Source organism: Pseudophryne corroboree, chromosome 7 (genome assembly GCF_028390025.1).
Source record: "Pseudophryne corroboree isolate aPseCor3 chromosome 7, aPseCor3.hap2, whole genome shotgun sequence".
NCBI classification, from domain to species: Eukaryota; Metazoa; Chordata; class Amphibia; order Anura; family Myobatrachidae; genus Pseudophryne; species Pseudophryne corroboree.
In genome coordinates this window covers 352,505,469-352,529,968 of record NC_086450.1, presented here as the reverse complement: position 1 = coordinate 352,529,968, position 24,500 = coordinate 352,505,469, and the positions used below count along the sequence as shown (strand labels likewise).

General features: G+C 41.8%; 1 protein-coding gene across 1 annotated transcript in view; it reads right to left on the bottom strand.

Annotated features, from left to right (window-relative positions):
- The window catches only part of LOC134943685 (uromodulin-like), a 91,318-nt gene that overhangs the window by 55,207 nt on the left and 11,611 nt on the right, over positions 1-24,500 (bottom strand). The window contains exons 2-7 of the mRNA XM_063932394.1: positions 16,880-17,118; positions 16,610-16,732; positions 14,401-14,578; positions 13,603-13,740; positions 13,002-13,016; positions 3,322-4,116 (exon numbers count right to left, since the gene is read on the bottom strand). Of these exons, the coding sequence (XP_063788464.1) occupies positions 3,322-4,116; positions 13,002-13,016; positions 13,603-13,740; positions 14,401-14,578; positions 16,610-16,732; positions 16,880-17,118 (1,488 nt within the window). The remainder of the gene's footprint in view (positions 1-3,321; positions 4,117-13,001; positions 13,017-13,602; positions 13,741-14,400; positions 14,579-16,609; positions 16,733-16,879; positions 17,119-24,500) is intronic.

Below are 24,500 nucleotides of genomic sequence, written 5' to 3'. Positions count from 1 at the left end.
CTTTGCACTGACTTCTGGAAAACTAACACTATCGCAAGATCACACTGTTCCTGTGGTCAGTTATTAAGTTGCCGGCTGGTGAGGTAAAAATGATTGCCCCTTTAAAAAAGGAGTCCGAGTTCAGACAGCATCCCATATCTCCGGCAAACTTGGACCCTCTTTTACCTATGCCCCTTAAATGGAATTATTCCAATGATGAGAACTTATGTTGTTAGTTCCATGCTCTAAATAGCAGAGTCAAAGAAAAAGGTTACAATTCCAGATCGATTATCTGGCTTGGTCGCATCACATATGATCAACTATGGCCAGGCATCTGCAGCCCCCGGCGGTGTGCAGCTCCCGTTGTGTGCTACACTTCAGTTTACCTCAGACCTGGCAGTAACATGGCGGTCTCTGACCACCGACATCACTGCCAGAATTGCGCCCCAGAATACCATTCTTCCGGCATTCTGGAGTGCATGCTCCAGTGAGGTAATAGGCAAAACCAGAGCATGTGGCTTTCAATCATAAAATATGTGGATAAACAGAAGTGAATCCTGTCCCTCACCACATGATTGGACCTAAGGAAGGCATACAAACTCATTTTGGCATACTGTATATACTCTTTTTACTTAATTTATTTTTTCTAAATTTCTCAATAAGAAACTTTTAGCCTAGGAGTGCCGTGAAAATAAATTCTGATACTCTAGGGAGCTGTGATTCACAAAAGTTTGGGAACCACTGTTGTAGTGGATAAGTGACAGTCCTGTTATAGTGGATAGTCCTGCTTCCACTACACAACTTTGTTGTCACACCTATTATAATCCTCCCAGGATTTTATAAATATTTGCACCACAGAACTATATTGAGAATGATGTATGATAGAGACATTGGTGGTCATTCCGAGTTGTTCGCTCTGTAAATTTCTTCGCATCGCAGCGATTTTCCGCTTAGTGCGCATGCGCAATGTTCGCACTGCGACTGCGCCAAGTAAATTTGCTATGCAGTTAGGTATTTTACTCATGGTTTTTTCATCGTTCTGGTGATCGTAATGTGATTGACAGGAAGTGGGTGTTTCTGGGTGGAAACTGGCCGTTTTATGGGTGTATGTGAAAAAACGCTACCGTTTCTGGGAAAAACGCGGGAGTGGCTGGAGAAACGGAGGAGTGTCTGGCCGAACGCTGGGTGTGTTTGTGACGTCAAACCAGGAACGACAAGCACTGAACTGATCGCAGATGCCGAGTAAGTCTGGAGCTACTCAGAAACTGCTAAGAGGTGTGTAATCGCAATTTTGAGAATCTTTTGTTCGCAATTTTAAGAAGCTAAGATTCACTCCCAGTAGGCGGCGGCTTAGCGTGTGCAATGCTGCTAAAAGCAGCTTGCGAGCGAACAACTCAGAATGAGGGCCATTGGTTTATTTTGAGGGATGTTTGAGTTCCTCATCAGACTGATATGTCCAAATTAAGACTGTAGGATACTGTATAATGTTTAAAGCTTGATGTTTAATCATAGAAGGACTATGCGGCAACAGTGTTGGACATTTTACCAAAAGCAAGTGTAAAAAATAGTTTCATTGAGAGTTATCCATTAGAACGCAAAACTGCAGCCAGTGACATATCGGTTGTGATGTCTCTCTATTTAACCTTTGAAATATCAGCATGCATTGTCTAAATGTATAACAAATACAGGGGGTAATTCAGATCTGATCGTAGATGTGCTAAATTTAGTACATCTGTGATCAGTTTCACAGACATGCGGGGGGTTGCCCAGCACACGTCTAGTCCGCCCTGCATGTCTGGCTCTGCCCACCCCGCACAGGTACACAAGCATCGCACGGCGGCGATGCTTTTGTACTTGATGAGTAGGTCCGGCCAGCGCAGCACCTGCGTGCTGGCAGGCCGCTACTCGCCGCATCCTAGGTCACAGTGGCTGCGTGACATCACACCACAGCCCGCCCCCCGCAACGGTCCGGACACGCCTCTGTTGTCCAGCCATGCCCTGCTAATGGCGCTCTAATGCCATTGGCATGCCCTGTCCTGCCCCGTGACCGCCTCTGCCTGTCACTCAGACATAGGCGATCGCACCAGTGAGATGCTGATAGCATCTCACTGGGCTCCCGCGGTGTGCACGTGCCGTGCGGCTGCTGTGCGTGCGTACTCCACAAAGTAAATCAGACTGCAATTGCTGCCTCTGCAGCGGTGCAGTCTGAATTACCCCCATAGTAAGATATGGAACTGCATTTGTCTGCATAATTTCCGTTATGTCTGTATGTTTAACCATTTAAACTGCAAGTGTTGAGAGAGTAATAATTATGAATTGACAGAACCGAACCTACTTTGAGGTAGAGTATTGATAACATCACCTGTTTTATCTGTGCTTTATACAGTATGTGCACATACAGAGGTTAGCCATATGTTTTCCTATATTGTACTGAATAATATATCAGAGCAATGTGATTAAAGGGAAATTACTGTATATCCCCATATATAGAGAATATATTAAAACATAGGATATAACTAAAGGGAACTCTTTATACTTTGCTTATTCAATCGTAAGTATAAAATATCTGAATAAAAAGGAAAAACAGGAAATCTTTTTTGCTAAATGTAATTAATTTCCCCAAAAAAAATGTTTTGTTTTGTTTTTTATCCTCTTTTTCTCTTAGATTTTTTTCTGATTTTACTACAAACTTATTTACCCTATTCTATACCTTGAGAGTGTTTAGAGGTGTTATATATTAAAAGCTATGTTTTAATATTTAATATCCAATTTCTAAAAGTGTGCTCCAGATAAAGATTTTTTTTTGTGTTTTTTCTTTTTTGCCTCCTTGCAAACATACAATAGAAGTTTAATTTACTTAACATCTGGGAGCACCGCCAAGCAGATGCTGTGTAGAATTAAGATCAACAATAGCAAATACTGGGCCTAATTAAGACCTGATCACAGCAGCAACATTTTTCTCTAGTAGGCAACACCATGTGCACTGCAGGTGGGGCAGATATAACATATACAGAGAGAGTTAGATTTGGGTGGGGTGTGTTAAAACTGAAATCTAAACTGCAGCGTAAAAATAAAGCAGCCAATATTTACCCTGCACAGAAACAATATAACCCACCCAGATCTAACTCACTCTGTACATTATATCTGCCCCTCCCCCCCTGCAGTGCACATGGTTTTGCCTTTTAGAGAAAGATTTTGCTGCTGCGATCAGGCCTGAATTAGGCCCATTGTTTGTTGGTCTTTGAGTAATATTATTAACTATTATCATTTGATCTAGTGCGGATTAGTTTTTTCCCTTTGTATATAAGCATTGGATGTTAAATTGCAAAATATATTACTTACCTGTACAATAGGATAAAGAACAAGCTGGTGTTCCACTCAATTTATACACATAGTATCCATCTGGACAAGCTTTAATCTGGACAGTTGATGACCAATAACAACAGTTGTTATTCCAGTTGGCACAAGCAGTGCGATTTATTATACCATCACTGAGCATTGGATGGGACCCATTCAGCCACATTGGGGCATGTGTACCACAACTGTATATTGGCACACAGGTATCTGGTATGCGAACACCTCCACTGCCAATAAAGCGATGCCATCCATATAGAGAACCGTCACAATAAACTTGAGATCCATAAACATTGGATATACTTCTCCAGGTTTCATTGAGTACGATGTGGTGTTCACATGGATCAGAACACTGGTAAGACCCAAGTGTTTTTACACAGTTTATCCCTAGTCCACATGCACCTCGTGTACATTCATCAACTTCACAAGTGAACCCATCACCATAATAGCCATAGGGACAGACACACGAATATGAACCCTTGTGGGTAATGCATGTTGCTAATGAATGGCATCTGTTAAGGTCACTACTTGAGCACTCATCAATCTCGACACAGACATTTCCTGAAGAGTTTGTGTAACCACTTGGACAGACACAAAAATAAGAGCCAAAAGTATTTTTGCATATGCCAACAGAGCAGTTATTTGACCAAGAATAGGCGCATTCATCAATATCTGAACAGGCGAGACCATCTCCTATGAACCCTTCCTTGCAGGAACATTGCAAGAAGCCCAAAGATTCTTCACAGGTAGCATTTGGGTGACATTCTGAACAGTGATCTGCAGCTGGGAAAGAAAATAAAGCTTTTTAAATTATTTGGAAAATAAATCAAATGATAAATCAACACATTGTTGCAATGCACTGAACAGGTATAAATAGATCATTGAATTAATCTAACTACTTCTTCAGCAAACACTACCATGCAGTACAGTAGACACATTCTTGCCTACTCTCCTGGGAGGTTCGAGAGACTCCCACATCCCACTCACCTCCTAGTGAAGTGGAAGGAATGGGGAGATAAAACTACGAATCGTGGATTTGAACGGAGGAACTAAGCTAAAATGAAGCAAATTGTGTAATTTTAGCTCAAACCTGTCCCAAGCGCCCACGATTTGTGGCAGGGTGGGACCTAATCATGTGAATAGGCCCACCCCCTTAAATTGTCAGCTGCATAACCTCTCGGGCTGGAGTAAAATAAAGAGGGTAATTCAGACCTGATCGTAGCAGCAAACTTGTTAGCAGTGAACACACCACACCCAAATCTACTCTCTCTGCACACGTTACATCTGCCCCCCCACCCCCCCTGAAGTGCACATGGTTTTGCCCAACTGCTAACAAATTTGCTGCTACGATCAGGTCTGAATTACCTCCAAAGTTGGCAAGTATGAGTAAACATAACACATTAGATATTGCATGGTAACCTATGATTTCAGTGTCTACGTAATATTGATAAATGCATATTATTTATTTTTAAGAGCTTTCATTTAGAAAAAGGAGTATTAGACCTTCTAACATTACTACTACATAACAACTCTTTGTTTAAACATTTTAGGCAGTTAAGGGGCACCATAAAAACAAAGTTGCGACGAAGGAGCCAGTGGTTTAACTGATAGCCCATGCTCATTGTAGATCTAAGCCCCAAATTTGTGCATGGCACTGACAGCTTTCACAATACTTTGTTTACTTAGTTCAATTTAACTTTTTCAACTAAAGCTGATAGCTAAAATTGGAACAGGACCATTTGCTGCCTGTTCCGCAGGGCCAGTTTTCCTGTTGCGCTTGTGTTAATGCGCTGATGCATGGAAGTCGCCATGTTGGCCCTAGTCAGCTGACCGCATATCCTTCAGTCAGAGTGCTCCTTGCCTCAGCTGACTCTGGTAGCCAATCTGTGTCCTGAAGCTCCAATAAAACTCCTTCCAGTACTCCAATGCATTGCCAGAGCAATAAGTCACATTGCTAATCTCTAGCTCTTGTTTGCAGTAATTCTACAGATACCTGTACACTACAGTACCTTGGTATTGCTAGGATTCCTGCCAGAAAAGCCTTCTGAGCCACATACTTCTCCTGAGTTCCTTGTGCACCAAATCAGCTAAGTCTCTGTAATTCAAGCTACAGATTCTCTGTTACCTGTCTCTCAGTGCAGATTCCAGCTGCATTCCAGTGATTACAGAACTTTTCAGTGCATTCAATTTCCCAGCCTACAGTAGTAATCTACAGCCTTGTTCAAGTATCAGCTTCTTAGTTTACCTGCATCTCACCCCGCCTGTGAGCCTAACCTAATCTTTCTAGAGTATCTTGCCTGCTATTTCCAAATACTAATTCATCTCATATGTGTTTAACCAGTTGCTTCCAGCCCCAGAATTAGTGCACTCTTCATTCTCCTGCAGTATTCCTGAGTCCTGGTGTGCTGTTAACCTCTGATTCTCCTGCAGGCAAGCATATATTTCTGTGTGTACATTTCCTGTGCTCCTTGCCACAGTACCAGCACCTGAAACACAGACTCAGTTTTCCAGTGTCCTGGGGCTACAATGTTTCTAATTCAAACTCAGCTTTAACTTCCCAATTTGCTACTGGACCCAGCAATACCCAGCCACAGTACTAATGCACACTGCAGTGTCCAGAGCCACCGGTGCCAGCCTGGTGTCCAATCACAATACCGCAGTTCCTAGCCAAGCTCAGCGGTCCAAATCCAGTGTCTTATGTAGTCAGTTCCAGGCTAAAATCCAGTCTGTCAATCAGATCAGTCTGGTCTCCAGTTTAAACCAGCACCTGTACTTGGAAACCCAGTCAGAGGGCCGTGGCCTGTGTGTCAGGTGCATCAAAGGTCAAACCTCCTTGCGGGGGTGCCTGTTGAACACCACTGGCACATTGGACTACGCGTCTCTGAACTGGGTCTAGTCAATTCCATGTGTAAAAGTCCATCTATCCATTCAAGAATTGTGACAATTTATGTTTATTTTGTATCAAACTCTCTACTATACTTCTGTCTTGACGGTCCCTTTTTCATTCCAATTATATTTGTGTTCTGAAATCTGCTATATTTGCCACTTTTCTTCCTTGTCCAAGTCCTTATTAATTATTTTCACCTTTCCTATCAAAAGCTTATTTTCACTGCACTTAACATTGATATGCTTTTCCACAGCCTCCTTTAGTTATCTCTCATGCTCTTAGTCAAAATTCCATCTCTCCTCAACAACTGTTCAACAGTCAGCTCTGAAGCAGCATCACAAGATAAATTCATCTACAGGACATTTTGGCCCAGATTTATCAAGCCTTGGAGAGTGATAAATAACACTGTGATGAAGTACCAACCAATCAGCTCCTAACTGTCATTTTTTAAACACAGCCTGTAGTATATCAGTTAGGAGTTAGCCAACCTGATTCACATTTCCCCTATCCCATCCCTCTCTTCCTCCTGTGTTCTCTGGAATGCGAGATCAATATGCAACAAACTAACCACTATTCATGACCTTTTCATCTCCCACTCTAAACCTTTTCGCTATCAATAAGACCTGGCTCTCCACCTCTGACTCCACCTCCCCTGCTGCCTCTTGTATGGGGGCTTCTTCTTCACCCACTCTATCAGATCTGATGACCGCCAAGGTAGTGGAGTGGGCATCTTACTCTCTACAAACTGCACCTTTCGCGTCATCCCACCAAACCCTCCCTCACTTTCTGCACTTTTGAGTTACACTATATCCACCTCTTCTCTCCCATTCACCTCCAGTTTTCAGTTTCCAGGTGGCCTTCCTACCTCTACTATGTCTGTCTGTTTTTACACAGTTTTGTTCTATTACTGTTCTAATTGTAAAGCGCAACGGAATATGCTGCGCTATATAAGAAACTGTTAATAAATAAATAATAATCATCTACTGCCTCTCCCCCTGGCTGCTCCCCCCCATTCCTCAACAACTTTGATGCCTGCCTTTCCCACTTCCTCTCCTCGGACATCCCTTCTATCATTCTTGGTGACTCTAACATCCCTATTGACATTGGTAAACCAGCATCTACTAATCTTCTTGCCCTTTCTTCCTCCTTTGGCCTTTCTCACTGGACCTCTACCCGCACTCTCTGCCTTGGCCACTCCCTTGACCTTGTCTTCCCCCACTTGTGTGATCCTTCTGACTTATCCAGCTCTTCATGCCCCCTCTCCGATCACCATCTACTCTCTTTTAGCCTCTCATCTGCTTCTCTCCTCCCCATACCCAGACCCACCATCACCAGATGCAATCTCGGATCTCTTGACACCGCTGTCCCATCCTCCCTCGATACTATCCTTTCTCCTCTATCCACCGTGGCCTGCCCCAACCAGACTGCCTCCTATAAATCCACCCTCACATCTGCACTTGATTCTGTTGTTCCAGTCTCCTCTGTTCCAATCTGCCTATCTCAGTGCCGAGCGCCTCTGGAGGAAATCTCACCCTCTGGTGGAGTTTCTTAATTTCAGGTTTGTTTTCTCTTCCTATGGCTCTCCACTCTCCCTTGCCAAGCAATCCTTTTTCCAGTCACTCATCTCTTCTCAGTCCTCCAATCCCCGCCAACTCTTTAATACTGTCAACACTCTCCTTCGTGCCACCTTCCTCTTCTCCCACCCTCCCTCACTGCTACTGACTTTGCCTCCTTCTTCTCCTCAAAAATTGAGGTAATTCGACACAAAATTTCATCCCGTCTCCATTTGGCAGCCCCTCTCCCCCACCATCCTCTCCCTCCTACCATCCCACCTTATACTCCTTTCTCCCAACCACAGACAAAGAAGTACACTCCCTCATCCTCTCCTTTCCCCCTCTATCTGCCCCCTGATCCCACTCCCAACTGACCTCCTCCACTACCTCTCCGCCACTGCCTGCTCCTACCTTGCTCACCTCTTCAACCTATCACTCTGTACTGGCATCTTTTCCTCACAATTCAAACATGCTCTTGTCTCACCTATTCTCAAAAAATCCAACCTTGACCCTTCCTCACCTGCTAGCTACCACCCCATCTATCTTCTCCCATATGCCTCCAAACTACTTGAGCGGCTGGTATTCAGCCATCTCATCAGCTACCTCTCTGACCACTCCATCCTTGCTCCTCTTCAATCTGGCTTTCACCCACTCCACTCCACTGAAACTGCCTTGGTCAAAGTTACCAATGACTTGCTTTTGGCCAAATCCAGGGGTCACTTTTGTCTGCTCATCCTCCTAGATCTCTCTGTGGCCTTCAATACTGTGGATCATCCTCTCCTCCTCCACACCCTCCAGTCAATTGTCCTCTCTAGCACTGTCCTTGCCTAGTTCTCCTCTTACCTTGCTAACCACTCGTTCTTGGTGTCTGCCTCTGACACCACTTCACTCCCTTCCACCCTCCCTGTTGGTGTCCTCCAGGGTTCTGTTCTTGGCCCCCTTCTCTTCTCCATGTACACCTCTTCCCTGGTTGCGCTCATAACCTCCTTCGGCCTCCAATACCAACTCTATGCAGATGATACACAACTATACCTCTCCTCTTCTGATCTTTTTCCCTCTGTACCCTCAATACCTCTGAGTGCAACCTGAAGCTCAACTTTGACAAAACTGAACTCATCATCTTTCCCTCATCCAGAGTCTCCAGCCCCCTCCCCCTCCAATATTGCTATCACTGTTGACAACACTAAAATCTTCCCCATTCCCCAACTCCGCTGCCTGGGCATCACTCTTGACTCCTCCCTCTCCTTTGCCCCCCACATCCAATCTCTGGTTCAATCCTGTCCATTCCAGCTACACAACATTGCTCGCATCAGGCCATTCCACTTCCAGAGTGTGACTAAACTTCTTATCCATTCACTAATCATCTTGCAGCTCAACTATTGCAACATTCTCTTCACTGGCCTCCCAGTCTCCCATCTTACTCCACTCTTATCTGTTCTCAACTCCGTAGCTAGACTTATCTTCCTCTCCCACTGCTCCACATCTGCCACTCCCCTTCAACAAAACTTACACTGGGTGCCATTACCCCATAGAATCCTCTTCAAACTCCTCATCATCACATACAAGGCCCTCTCTAATTCCACTGCATCATACATCTCCAACCTCATCTACCTACATACTCCCGCCCACCCACTCTCTTGTCTACCCTGTTCACTACATCCCATGTGCAAATCCAATATTTTTCTTGCACTGTCCCTATTCACTGGAATTAGCTCCCTTCCTCTATTAGGCTCTCCCTGACATTTTAAAACTTCAAACGGGCACTGACCTGTTCATCAAAGCCTACCGTTCTGCATAACCCAGTCTTGAGGTCGCTCCTCCATCCTCATGCCTTGGCCATCTCTGTCTCATTTACTTACTGGCACCAGGCCACCTTCCACTTACTTGTACCTCATGTCACCTGTCTGTCTCTCTCTTCCCCTAGATTGTAAGCTCCTTGGGGCAGGGCCCTCTTCCCTTCTGCTCTCACAGCCCTCTTCTCTTGCACCTCAATTACAGCTCTCGCCTATTCAGTGACTGTCTATACAGGTTGAGTATCCCTTATCCAAAATGCTCGGGACCAGAGGTATTTTGGATATGGGATTTTTCCGTATTTTGGAATAATTGCATACCATAATGAGATATCATGGTGATGGGACCCAAGTCTAAGCACAGAATGTATTTATGTTTCATATACACCTTATACACACAGCCTAAAGGTCATTTTAGCCAATATTTTTTATAACTTTGTACATTAAACAAAGTGTATCTACATTCACACAATTCATTAATGTTTCATATACACCTTATACACACAGCCTGTAGGTCATTTAATACAATATTTTTAATAACTTTGTGTATTAAACAAAGTTTGTGTACATTGAGTCATCAAAAAACAAAAGTTTCACTATCTCACTCTCACTCAAAAAATTCCGTATTTCGGAATATTCCGTATTTCGGATATTTGGATATGGGATACTCAACCTGTACCCGCATTTCCTCCTGCGTGTGACTGTTCATCTCTTCCAACGGCTGCCCGCCCCAGTAGCATGACGATTACTTCTTTGCTCCTTGACATCTCAATTGTATTGTGCATTGAGAACTGTGGTGCTAATTGTTACCTGTGCTCTCTTTTACTTTTCTGTGATAAGAATAAAAGATGAAGAGAATTTCTCTGCACACTCCAGGAGCTGCAGTCTACGGTCGTATAACTGGTGTATCACCACACACACCGAATGGGAACTTTAAAAACAAATTGAACACAACCACAGACAGCACTCACTGTAACCAGAATAAAAAGTAACCATACATCAGGGCCAATGTTCCTATGATATGAAGCAGTCCACCGCTCAGACTGACGTAACAGTAACGGTCTCCTCGTGATAACTTGGAATTCTGATCCCACTCGATTCGATCTTCCAATTCAGGAAAGAGATGAGAGAAACAGGAGGACAAATATTGTAGTGAAGTCTGAAGATGGTAATTTTCCCTTTACCACCCCCGTGATGAACCAAATAGGTAGGTCCGCCACCCTATTATACTTATGCGTACCCTACTCTGAAAAGAATCATCATAGCTTGCCAGATGCCGGAGCCCTCCTGTTAGAGGACCCCACGGACCTCCCGCTGCACCTGTTGTGTCGCTGATATATATTTTGGGGGAGTTCTAAGTGATACGGGGAGAAGAGGAAAAAAGAGGAAGAGTGACAAAAAAAAGATACCTTTATGTGAAAGACATCACATGGAAAATAGTAAGTTGGGTACGCCCAATATCTGTTCACTTTCCAATTTTTTTGGTGTAAAGATACCTTTATGGGCTTTAAACAGCCTTATTTGCAGTAAGTTAGGTACGGTTCTGTACCACGACCTCATATATCCATCACGGTGGTGACACTTTAAGAGATACTAACACCTGTGTGAAGTGAAATTCAAGAAAAGAAACTCTTTTTGGAGAGATCTACCCCTCTCTGATGTGAGTAGGGTACGCATCCTTCATCTCATAAGAATAATAGGGTGGCGGACCTACCTGTTTGGTTCATCACGGGGGTGGATTAAGGGAAAATTACCATCTTCAGACTTCACTACAATATTTGTCCTCCTGTTTCTCTCATCTCTTTCCTGAATTGGGAGATTGAATCGAGTGGGATCAGAATTCCGAGTTATCACGAGGAGACCGTTACTGTTACGTCAGTCTGAGCGGTGGACATATCCTAGGACTGCTTCATATTATGGGAACATTGGCCCTGATGTATGGTGACTTTTTATTCTAGTTTTCTGTGATGTTAAGTTCTGTATAACCTGTATTGTTCTAATGTGTGTTTATGTACGGCGATGTGAAACACTTGTGGCGCCTTATAAATAAAATGTAATAATAATAATAGGAGATGATTGGCTGGTACTGTATCACCATGTTATTTATCACTCTCCAAGGCTTGATAAATGGGTCTAAGCATTTGGGGGTTTTTTTCTAGTCTGGCTAGGTGGAAGACACTGCAGCCCAGATTTATCAAGCTTTGGAGAGTGATAAATTGTACAGTGATAAAGTACCAGCCAATCAGCTCCTAACTGCCATGTTACAGGCTGTGTTTGAGAAATTACAGTTAGGAGCTGATTGGTTGGTACTTTATCACTGTGCAATGTATCACTCTCCAAGGCTTGATAAATCTGGTCCTGTGTTTTAAGTACATATCACCTCCTACAATAGCTAACTTCGATAGTACTGTACTTCTGTGACCATTTTCTAGTGGCCAGCATGCAGAGCACAGATCTAATGGCAAATAAAATGTCCAGTCACTGGTAATGACAAACTCTCTGACTGTGAATGCTACTTACTGCCTGAAACCTCCAGATGAACCCAGAATAAGTTTTGCTCCTTGACTCCTGTGCAGGCAGGCAATTCTGGGGGTAATTCAGACCTCATTGTAGCTGCAAATTTGTTAGCAGTTGGGCAAAACCATGTGCACTGCAGGTGGGGCAGATATAACATTTGTAGAGAGAGATAGATTTGGGTGGGTTATTTTGTTTTTCTGTGCAGGGTAAATACTGGTTGCATTATTTTTACACTGCAATTTAGATTTCAGTTTGAACACACCCCACCCAAATCTAACACTCTCTGCACATGGTATATGTGTCCCCCCCCCACCCCCCCACCCTGCAGTGCACATGGTTTTGCCCAACTGCTAACAAATTTGCTGCTACGATCAGGTCTGAATTACCTGTCGGGCAGGCAAGAATATACTGTGATAACATAAATTACACCATCAACTCCAACTCTTCTGAATGAACACTGAGTAGGCAGGGATTGGTGGGACATACTGTATTATCCCTCAAAAGCCAAATGACCACTGGATTCCAAATACTGGTCATGCATGTTAGTCGTGCTTTGTAGCCAAGCACTGAGTGACAGGATCAGTGTTCATTTTGAACAAACATGGAAGTGAAATCAGGTGATTTGGTGTAAAATCCTTGAGGCCGAATCTCTTCTGGAACTCATAATAGCCTGTAAGTGTAGTCAGACTATAACGGCACACACATGATAAGAGTTGTTATTTTCTAGCATGTTTGATATACAGTACCTACTGTAGATGAAATACATTGTCAAAATAGGCCACTATAAATAACTATCTGGTAAGCTACACTTAATTTTAAAAACATATTTAATCTTCAGAAAATGCAGTTTTATAAAGGTAGTAGAAAAAAATATTATAATATGCAATACTAAACTATTATACTAATTAATTGTATACTTACAGGAAATGTTGGCAACTGAAAGACAAATAAGAAAACTAAATTAGTTGTTTGACACTGCAGTAAATCAGTAAGAGCCATTCAGCGAAGGAAGATAGATAGATAGATAGATAGATAGATAGATAGATAGATAGATAGATAGATAGATAGATAGAATAAATTGGGTCACATTCCTACCAGGGTGCTATCTCGGCAGTATTTGCATGTTGGTCCTGTGCCTACTTGGATTTCCTCCATTGATGGCTACATACTTGCATTCTTAGTGGCTTTGGACAAAATTATCCCCAGTGAGTGTGTTTGTATGTAAAGGATATTGTATAAGCCACAGAGGCAGAGATTGTTGAGGAAAATAATACTGCATAATATGTTGGAAATATACCATATAATAATATACAGTATATTCCACAAAACAGTGTTAGAGAATGTTTAATATTATCGTACAATCTGTCTATGTGGTGCTGATGGGGTCGGACTGGGAGCGCTAAAGGACAAATGCTACTTGCAAAACATACTAAATATTGCAATGGACTGAGGTAAATATTTCAGCAAAAGATTTGAAAATGTCACTAATTAGAAATATATAGATTATAATTTGGTACAGTACCTAATAACCCTTCCACTCGTAAAGAAAAATGACTTCCAGCGTATATAATTATAGTCCACCTTCCATGTACTGGTTTATTCAATTGGTACATAGAGCCCCAAGTCTCTGAAACAATCGTTTTTATTCCAAGAGGAATAGCTGCAAGAGAAACATTTAAAATGATATTCAATGTATAATTCTGACATTTTCTAACAAGCAACCCATCTGGCCCCTGATAAGTAAGTATGCACCTCGTCGAGAGTTACGGTGGTGAATACTTGATAACCTGCTCCATAAAGCAGTTTTCCCTGCGATACCCTAAGACTGCCTCAGAAGTAAAGGACACTAGGCTGATATCACAGCCAAAGATCACACAGTGTCGGTATGTTGGACGGATCCACTCGGATTCCTCTTCCCAACCCTGGACCTACTTCACATAGGAAGGAGAAGGCTCCGTGAATCAGTGCCATCTGAATATGGCATTGGTTCTCTCAAGCAAACTCAAAAAACGTTCAGTTTGCAGAATAGTAGGCAGCCCTATTGGGCACCTAATAATGAAAGGGCCCATTACATAAACCATGTGAAAACGCTAGTGTAATGGGCCCTTTAGTGATTCTAAACATGGAAATGAGTTTAGTGGCAAGACCAAGTTAAAAATAAATGCTGCTTTAAATGTAATGATTATCTCACTGGAATCACAATGGCTCCTACAAATCGCAGGTTGTTACATTTGGCACATAGGGTCAAACAATATTTTCATGGGGTCCATGGATAGGTTTAGCTACCTGAAAATAGAATAACTCAAATGCTTTTACTTACAGTCAGGCCCAAGAACTTGTATGGAGTAGATCACACCATCTGTGGTTATTAATAGTGCAGTAAAATTATTTGAAACAGAGAAGCTCCCAGAATTATTACCAGCGCCATACTCCCCAGAGAACAGCCGTTCTGAGCTGTTAGCAGGTCTCGAAAGTGTAAGGTCTAAGTAATTAAATACCTACAACACCAAAAAAGCTTCTTATAGGATGAAACATACCAATATAAATTATGTAACAAAGAACAAAAGAATATGCAGAACAAATCCAGTTTACAATAAAGGGTGTAATAGACCCTAGTCATATGTTGTATGAGGAACAGATACATCCTTTTGCAGCATCGCACAGTGCCAGTAGCATTTCTTCAAGATTATTATTATTATTATTATTATTATATTTTTACTAAATGTATTTGGTTAACTTGGTGAACATACAGTAGGAGCAGATTCAATTACCCGTAGGATTCACCAAGTGGTCTCTTCACTCAGGTAAAGCACTGGGAGCTATTCAATTAGAGACCTGTAATCAACCCAGAAGAAGTCCAGAGGCAGCATTTAACATTAATTTCTGCTTGCCCTCTCAGAGGTTATAAGGGGAGGTCTGCATCCTACTGCCTCAGGGCTGCTTGGAGGTTTATCGCAGTCCTCTAATTGAACAGCTCCTAACATTTTACCAGGGAGAAGAGACTGTGAAGTAAACCCACCAGAAATTAAATTTGCCCCATAGAGCATTTACTATGGCACACACAAATAATTCTGCATACGCCTTCATTTGTAGATTAACAATAATAATAATAATAATAATAATAATTTTATTTATATAGCGTTCTTTCTCCAATAGGACTCAAGGCGCTTAACAGATACATAGCATAATATAGTACAGAAAATAATGAAGTACATTTTCATAAAATACAGAAGCATGAAGATACTAAAAGGGACACTATGGAAATGCTTGAGTAAACAGGAAAGTCTTGAGTCTACTTTTGAAGGATTATATAGTTGGGGCCTCTCGCACTGTGTGGGGAAGTGAGTTCCATAGAGTCAGAGCCGCATGACTAAAAGCTTGACCCCCAGATGAATTACAGTAGATTCTAGGTACTGCTAAAAGTCCTTCATCTACAGATCGCAGTAATCGAGCGGGGCAGTATGGGGTCAGAAGCTGTTTCAGGTACCTTGGGCCTTGGTCATGTAATGCTTTGAAACTCAGTAAGCCAATCTTGAAGATGATTCGCCATTTTACAGGCAGCCAGTGAAGGGAGTAGAGGATGGGTGTTATGTGGCTAGAACGGGGCTGGTTGGTTAACAGCCTGGCAGCTGTGTTTTGCACCAGCTGTAAGCGGTGCAATACTTTTGCTGGTAGACCAAGGTAGAGGGCATTACAGTAGTCTAATCGAGATGATACAAATGCAAGTATGACTTTTGGCATATCATCTGAGGGAATTAAGTGCTTGAATCTGGCTATGTTCCTCAGGTGAAAGAATGAGGATTTGATTGTGGCTGATATCTGATGTTTAAGTGTCAAGCCACCATCCAGGACAATGCCAAGATTCCGCACACGATCACTGGTCTGTAATTCTGAATCCCCGAGTGTAAGTCCAGTTGGTTGGCTATGCTGCAGTCTTGTCCTTTGATGTTGCGGTCGTATCATAAGGACCTCTGTTTTATCTGGGTTCAGTCGCAGCCAACTGGCGCTCATCCACTCCTGTAGTTCAGCTAGACAGCCATTTAGTGTTGCTATTAGGTTATCAGTACCCGGAGCAATGGACAAGAACAGTTGTGTATCATCTGCATAGCAGTGGTAGACCAGGCCATGGCGCCTGATTATTTCGCCCAATGGGAGCATGTATACTGCAAAAAGCATAACTACTGTATGATGCGATAAAAAAAAACCCTTTGATGTACAGTGTTTTTATATATTATGTTGGTTGGAACAAAAAGCAAATTTAGTATTTATAAGTCATTATATTACAGATGGGTCCACATTTATCTTGACCTTTAATAGGATTAACTGAGACTAGCCAATCGGACTTAATCCCTTGCTGTAATGATTTAATCCCCTGCTGTATTGTTCTCTGTATTGTATTGCAGTTGAGAACAATAGATGAAGGGTTTATGCTAATAAATCATGTTGTGACTAGGCGCAGAAAACTAGTCAAGATAACCGTGGGCCCATCTGTATATTGTATACTGTCGGGGAAAAAACTGGTTAATTACTTTATTCAGATCTGGAAGATCAACTTGAAACACAAGTCCAAAACTGAGAGCTGCAACATCTCGATAAATAAGGAAATCTGGATTATAAATGGTTCCGCAAAGTCCGGTGATGAGGAAGAAAACCTAGACAAAAAAAAAAAATTGCAACAGTCAACCTCTCTATTATCTTGCATACACATACACAGCATCACAAAAAGTGAGGGAGGTTTTAACTGCAAAAAATGAATCTGCTTCTAAGGTCATGAGTATTTATACTATCCAATTACATACCTGTGACTGTGTTGTGGTTATTAGTGAGTGGATATTGCTTATCAAGGTTGCATTTGAGTAATCTTTAGCTGATGCATCGGTTAATACTAGGATGAAAGATTTGTGTGGCGAATTCTTTAAGGCCAGTTCCAGTCCTCCCATAGCCAGCTCTGGACAATCACCACCTCCAGTGGCTCTCAGACTGTTGAAGAAGTTATCAAACTCTGTCTTTGATTTTGTAATTCTAACAGGCCCAATAGCTGTGAGATTAAATGATAAACAGTGTTTAGTACCTAATTTATTATAGACTCTATTTGCGGATGTAAATACAGTAGATTACCAGTGCTCCATTTTTGGATCAGAGCAGAGACATATGAAATATTATGTTTTTGATATCATTATAGCTGAACTATTCAAGAAAAAGCAGCAGCATCTTTTGGTGCGCAAAACCAGTGCAGCCTAGTCATTGTGATACAAGCAGCTCCACTACAGCTCCAAAATAACCATATAGACAAAAAGAATGAAAGAGGTAAAATGGTACTTTGGGATAGTAAAATACAAAATACAAATAGTACTCCCTGTAATTGAGATAATTCTTCTTCCAAGAAGAGTTCAGGTACAGTATAACATAAAAGAGAGAAGAAAAACCCACAAACAGTTGTGTAATACTGTTTTACAACATATATTGGGGTCTATTCATGAAGCAGTGAAAAGAGTGGAGAAGTGAGCCTGTAGAGAAGTTGCCCATGGCAACCAATCAGCTGCACTGTACACTTGTATAGTATGCAAATTATAAATGTTACTTCAATGCTGATTGGTTGCCATCGGCAACTTCTCCACTGGCTCACTTCTCCACACTTTTCACTGCTTCATGGATAGATCCCAGAGTCTCAATATAAGAGTGCTCAGTCGCTGGTTTTAAGGTGTATATGTTATTACCTCCACTTTGGTATATAATTGATGTTATTGTGTTCGCCCACCACATATAAGACTCAAAGCCTTAAGTTGGTATATAGGCATTTCAAAGGTACCTTCTACACCAATAGAAGAATACCACAGGAAAGGATAAATGAAATTCAGTGGTTATCCCCCACACATATCACTTACGGACTCCCAATGGAAATAATACACATTGTGTTTATGTGACTGGCAATCAGGAGGCTGCCGGTCACAATACCGACGACAGGATCCAAGCATCTGAAAATCCCGCTGGTCGGCATGCCGACCAACAGGGACTATTCCCACTTGTGGGTATCCACGACACCCATAGAGAGGGAATAGAACCTGTGGCGAGCGCAGCAAGCCACCGAACACGTTGAGCGGGGAGTGCAGCGATCCCGCAAGGGGCTTTATTGTGCTCGCCCTCCCATTGGCCATCCAACAGCCGGGATCCCGCCGTCGGTATTGTGACCACCACTCTCCTGACTGCCGGTCACACATACCCAACCCATCACAGGTGTCTTAGTAGGTGAGATCAATACACTTTCTTAGTCTTTCACAGAAGTTTAATCCAGTGTTTATTGCAGTATCCAAAGTCAAAGAAAATATCATAACAATACCTTTTTTATATTAAATGAAAAAACAAGCAAGCAGATAGGACAATAAACTAAATAGTTGAGCACAATCAAACCGACATATATCAATCATAAAAAGTAATTTATTACAAATGCAATGTCCTTAAAAGTAACCACAATTATAAAAAAAAGCACAGAATTTCAAATATTGTTGGATGATATAGAAGATGACTTTATATATGTACATATAATATATACAGTATAATGACTTTTTCAGCCTAGTTTGGTCTTCGTGCCAAATATCAATGAGTCAATTTGTAGTGATTTGCATAGAGATTATTGTGTTAGTAATAAAAGTCAATTGCAAGATTAGGCATCAGTCATAGAACTGCAGAAAAAGCACACGTCCCCTTCATGTACGTGGGACATGTGCTTTTCGTAGTTTCAGTATTCACACAGACACCAATACACAGTTGAAATAAAGTCTGCTGACTTCTTTAATCACAGCTAAATTGTTCTTCCTTTCCTTTTCTCTTTTGCAATAGCGCTAGTGCATTATTGGTCCACTGTCTCTCCCCTATGCCACTTTCTCCAAACAAACTCAGCTGACTATGAGTGTGCCTTTCTATGGCGCAAAATGCAAAGAGCCTTTAAACATTGGATCACTAGGGAGCAGGATCAATGCAATATATAGAATGTACCAATTTCATGATAAAAAATACCTCTTTATGGATAATATAATGTGCACTATCAGTAATTGATAACACCTACTGGAGTGCTAAAACAGCGTGACCAATAACTTCTTGCAATAGCTGACATGCAGCTCTCTCAGCTCAGTGTCCCAGCGTGCGTCAGTGCGGCACCCAAAAGTGCCTGAAATGGCACATGTGTTCCACTGGGGGTTACATTCCATGAAATGGAAGGCACACTTTAGAACTGCAGAACACAAAAATAACAACACTATAAAGCACCTAGGGGAAAATGCTGCTTACGTGTAATGTTAGCATTGAAAAAAACTAAAATATTCCATAGATAATAAGGACTGAATAATGCCTCCCAGCAGGTGATAAATCAAACCAATTTACACCAAAAAAGGATAACAATAAAGTAGCTGCTCCCAAACAAAGTGAAAACAGAAAATGTTAGTAAGAGAGATCAATATGTCAGTACATTTTTAAAATTACAGCAAATTTAGAGAAAACATGTTAAATTCACTTCCATAAATCCATCTAGCTTCTTATTAGAAGAAGCATTTTTTTAAACAATTACCACCTCTCTTTAATGAGGGAATATGATCCTTTCTCATTAAACATGCCATAATCACTGAACCAGGGGTTAGTGTTTACCTAAAGCCATATAGAAAACCAGAAGTTTGAGCGGAGGCAGTGACTAAAAAAATGTAAAAAATGTTGGCGGATGGAGGGCGTGGCTTGACACAGCATGGTGTAGGCAGCTTCCTGCCAGAGCTCCTGCTAATATCCTGATCTATCTCCTGTTTCCCTGGTGTTCTGTGGCTGAAAATTTCTGCAAGAGTGCAGTACCCCCCTCTGCTCCTGCAGTGTGAATTTGGGGATCCTCTGTGCCAAGAGTCCTAACTTACTGGCTGGTGAAGTCTGTGACTGGATCCTGAGGCAGACTCTGCTCTCAGTGTGGCTGTTGCTCCTGCTGCCGCTCTGCCCTCACTCAGCTGCTGGGGCCAGTGTGCTCAGGGCTGGTGAGCTTGTATTATACACAGCACACATTCCACTGCCTGTCCCCTTCTCACCTGGTGCAGATATTACTGAGCACATAGTATTACAGAGACAACACTCCCTGTGAATTTGGGACAGAGCTTTAACTATAACCGTAGGGCAGGGAAGAGCACTGTATGCCTGGCTCCCTCTCACCTCTAGAACACATTTGCTGGACTCACACGCCTGTGTTCTTTGGATGAGCCGAGCTCCTGAGTGTATAACTCTGCTCCCTTTCTACCAGTGGATCTTCCTCTTGCTCCTACAGTATACTGCTTCTTCCCCCTGCAGCCATGTTTAATCCTGTTCATACCTCTGGACATTCGGTCTCAATCATCCTGAAGGCTATCGCGGAATCCGAGCAAAGGGTTCTTAATATGTTTGGAGTAGAGACTGTTGCAGTAACTGGTTCTCCTGTGGGGTCCACCTGCCCGCCGGTGCTGCTACCCTCGGAACCATTGGGGGAGCTTGTATCTGTGGGGCCTGCCGCTCCGCTACAGTCGATGCTTAATGCTGGAGGTTCCTCCGACGAACGCATTGTGAACAAAATGGGGGAGTTGCGGATTCTTCCTGCGCATATTCACCGTTATTTGCAGTGGGTGATGGCGCGTGGGATGTCGGTGACTGCCTCCGTCTCATCGTTGGTGACTGTATGGACCTCCATTGCAATTTTCTTTGAGGGTCCGCAGTGTGACCTCCTTGATAATGGGGGAGAACGGTATTGTATCATTTCGCAGTTAATTGTGATGTTTGGGAGAGGGATGGTTCTCCATTCTACATTTACCGTGAAACTGTGGCCTATCCTCTTATCTATCTGGCTAATGCTGTGCATTATGGTTGCTGGCTCCACTACCTTCCTGACTACTGTTCATGTACCGCTAAATGACTTGATTCCAGAGTGGGCTTATCCTCCGGACTGATTTTCTTTCTTTCCAAGTCTGTATAATACCTCACTGGTTACCGGGTCCTTGGCTGTATTCTATTTTATTGTTGATACTTTCTTAAATACTATGTTCTATTCTGTTTTTTGTATGTCTTACCATTGATATAATTTCGTTATTTGATGGTTCTAAGATATGTTTTATTTGACCATCGCTTATTTAAGGGTTACATATCCCTATATACTGTTGTATCTGTAGGGTGCTACCAACACTATTCCTTATATTTCCGGGTCGCTTATCATATCTCCATATTTGCATATTCATTTTCTTATTTTTATTTTTTATTCTCATATGAGGGAGATCTACTCTATTTACTGTTCGGCCATATTTCTGCTTTTTTTTTTATTTGCCCCAGTCACTTATTTTTTTCATTTATCCTGGTATTAGGGAAGGGAGGGAGGGGGGTGTTTGACAGTTAGGTCACGTAGTTTAATGGGGGGGGGAGTTTGGGGATCCAGGTATACCTAGGTTGGGGATAGGCTATACAGGGTGGGGGGTTTTGAGGTGGTTTGTTTTGGGGGGTTTTGTGTTTTGTTCTGTATTGTAGGGTTTTTTGTTTTATCTCTATGAGCAGCAGAGGTCTTAGGATTTTAATTATTTGTTATCTTTTTTTTTTCTGTATACTCAGGCAGGTGTTTTATCTATAGTTTGCAGTGCCAATACTTTTGTATTTTTCTACGCCTCATGGGTCAGTCTTTTTTTATTTTATTTTATAATTTTATCCTCAATGTGTGAGCTCACATGGCGCCTGTGGGCTCTTACTCTTACTGCTTATTGCTATAATGTGGGGCGTATTGTATATCCTGCACTTTTAGACGTGTACTGCAATTGTATTCTGTGGCTCCTGTCTGACCGTACTTCTGGATGCATCCTGCATACTTTACTATACCTGCCGGTATTGTTTGTTTTATATGTATACTTTTTTATTTTTATTTTTTTATTTCGTATTATTCTTTTTGGGATGTTCACTTAAAACTTTGAATAAAAAATACGCAATTTAAAAAAAAAAATGTTGGCGGATGATATAATTAAAGCATCGCATAGTGAGTGGTCAAATCCCATTGTGCTCATTCTGAAACCTGACGGGAGCTTGTGCTTCCGCAATGATTTCCATAAGTTGATAGTGTGTCTAAGTTTAATGCCTTCCCAATGCTTAAGGGGGATGAAATTAGTGAAAAGCTGGGAACAGAACAATACTTAACCACTATAGATTAGAGATGAGTGGATTCTGATTTACTCGGTTCTTAATGCCAGAATTAACGACAGTTCGGTTTTATCCCGATTTTTCTTATTGACTATCCAAAACGTGACATCCGTAAGCCAATAAGATGCCGTTTTGAGATTTGAGTAAATCCGAGTAAGACTGAACCCGCTCTTATCTACTTTAGACTTAACTAAAGGGTACTGGAAAGTGCCACTGACAGATAGGTAAAAGAAAAGACAGCTTTTTCTGCACCAGAGGAGCTGTTCCAATACAAGATGTTGCCATTTGGGATACATGCGGCACCCTCCACCTTTCAAAGGATAATGGATAGAATTCTAATGCCCCATAGGCAATATGCTGCTGATTATCTTCATGATGTAGTTATCTATAGTCATGATTGGTAGATTCACTTGCCCAGGGTTCTAGCAGTGTTGGACTTCATCCATGAGGAAGGATTAACAGCTATCCCAAAAAAGTGTTGTTTAGGGATGGAAGAAGTGAAGTATCTGTGATACACCATAGGACATGGTTTGATAAAACCCCAATTCAATAAAACTGAGGCAATACAGAAGTGGCTCCGAACTTTGACTAAGAAGGAGGTGGGAGCCTTCTTGGGAATAATTGGGTATAACAGAAGGTTTATATCCAATTTTGCCACCATGGCTGTCCCCTTAACTGACCTTACTAAGGGTAAACAGTCAGTTATGGTTAAATGGAACCTGGATGCAGAAAAAGCTTTTCAGGTAGCATTGTAGGGGTTACAAGTGTTCCTCCAAACAAAATGAAACAGGAAGGGGGGATGTGTGATAAAAGCAGTGCAATTGTGTTTTAAAGCAGGTATTTACAGTATGCCCAAGGTTTCAGTCCTATGAGATTAAAACACCAGGAATGTGTTTGAAAATGTCTTGGTAAAAGCCAGATGAGAGTTCCTGGGGTTATGGATGGAGAGTGATGGAGGGCTCCATCCATTAGGCCCAGTCTGGTCTTTATGGTCTTAGCCTCAGAGAAGGCTAATCAGTGTTTACATCTGCATTTGTCTGGTAAAAGCTTGTCAGAATGGAAAGGAAGTTTCTCATTGACTGGGGTGCAAACTGCTGGCTTGCAGAGGGAGACCCCCTTTGTTTTAGTATATAGTTCTAAAGAGTAAGAGAGGTACCCCCAGACCCTACAGCTGCATACCTCAAAGGACATAGAACACCAGTTCTAGGAGTGCAGTCTATCATTTTTCTTGTGTCTAAGCATATAACCATCCTCTCAGAATAGACAGCAGCGGTCTAGAACAAGGATTCATAACTATAACAAATCTTCCATAATTAATATATACAACAAACAGGAAAAATGGCATGGAACCTAAGAGAGAGAATCAGGCAAGTAGAATCTCTCTTCAACACAGAAGCACAAAGTATGTCAATATGGAGGCTACTGAGGATAGCTTCTATTCACTATATTCAAGACTAGAAAAGCTGGAAACACTCAAAATAAAACATACCACCTTAAACAAATACACAGAGAAGAACATGATACCCAGTGGTTTACGGGTGATAAAAAAAAAAAATCATTCATTTCCCATGATGAAAAATTAATCACAGAGAGGAATAAAATCCTGGATACATGTTCAGTGAACATGATTAAATTAATTATAGAAGATAGGAACTTTTGTTTTGGAACATCAGATCCCACAGGAGATTACTGCGCTGGGTTTTCCCTTTGTTTTAGTATATTATTACTTTTACTGCAAATAAAAATAGCTGAGACCATTTGTACCAAACACCCTGGACTGGTATGTTACTGTTTGGGCTGCTGAAGAGAGTGCATCCTTACCTGATCTGCTCACCATACAGTATATATATATATATATATATATATATATATATATATATATATATATGTGTATGTGTATATATATATATATATATATATATATATATATTGGCAGTCCAGTCCGGATGCCACCCCGGGTGTTTGCAGGACAGGGCAACAGTTTGGGTGCACTGGGCTAAGGTGGCCTGGGTTTAGGGCTGGACCAAAAGGAAGCCCAGGGAGGTGTTGAGACACAGCAGGTTGTCTCTTTAATGTTGTGTCAAAGATTATCTGGCAGTTGGAAATTAAAGTATTGTATTGCTGTTGATACACAGAAATACCCTGAAATTTCATACATGAGATCCCATCCATGCAGATCCGGTCCAAGTATTGGAGCAAGCGCTCCCAGCAAACATGCACACCTGTGCCATACTTATAAAGCTCATTAGGGCA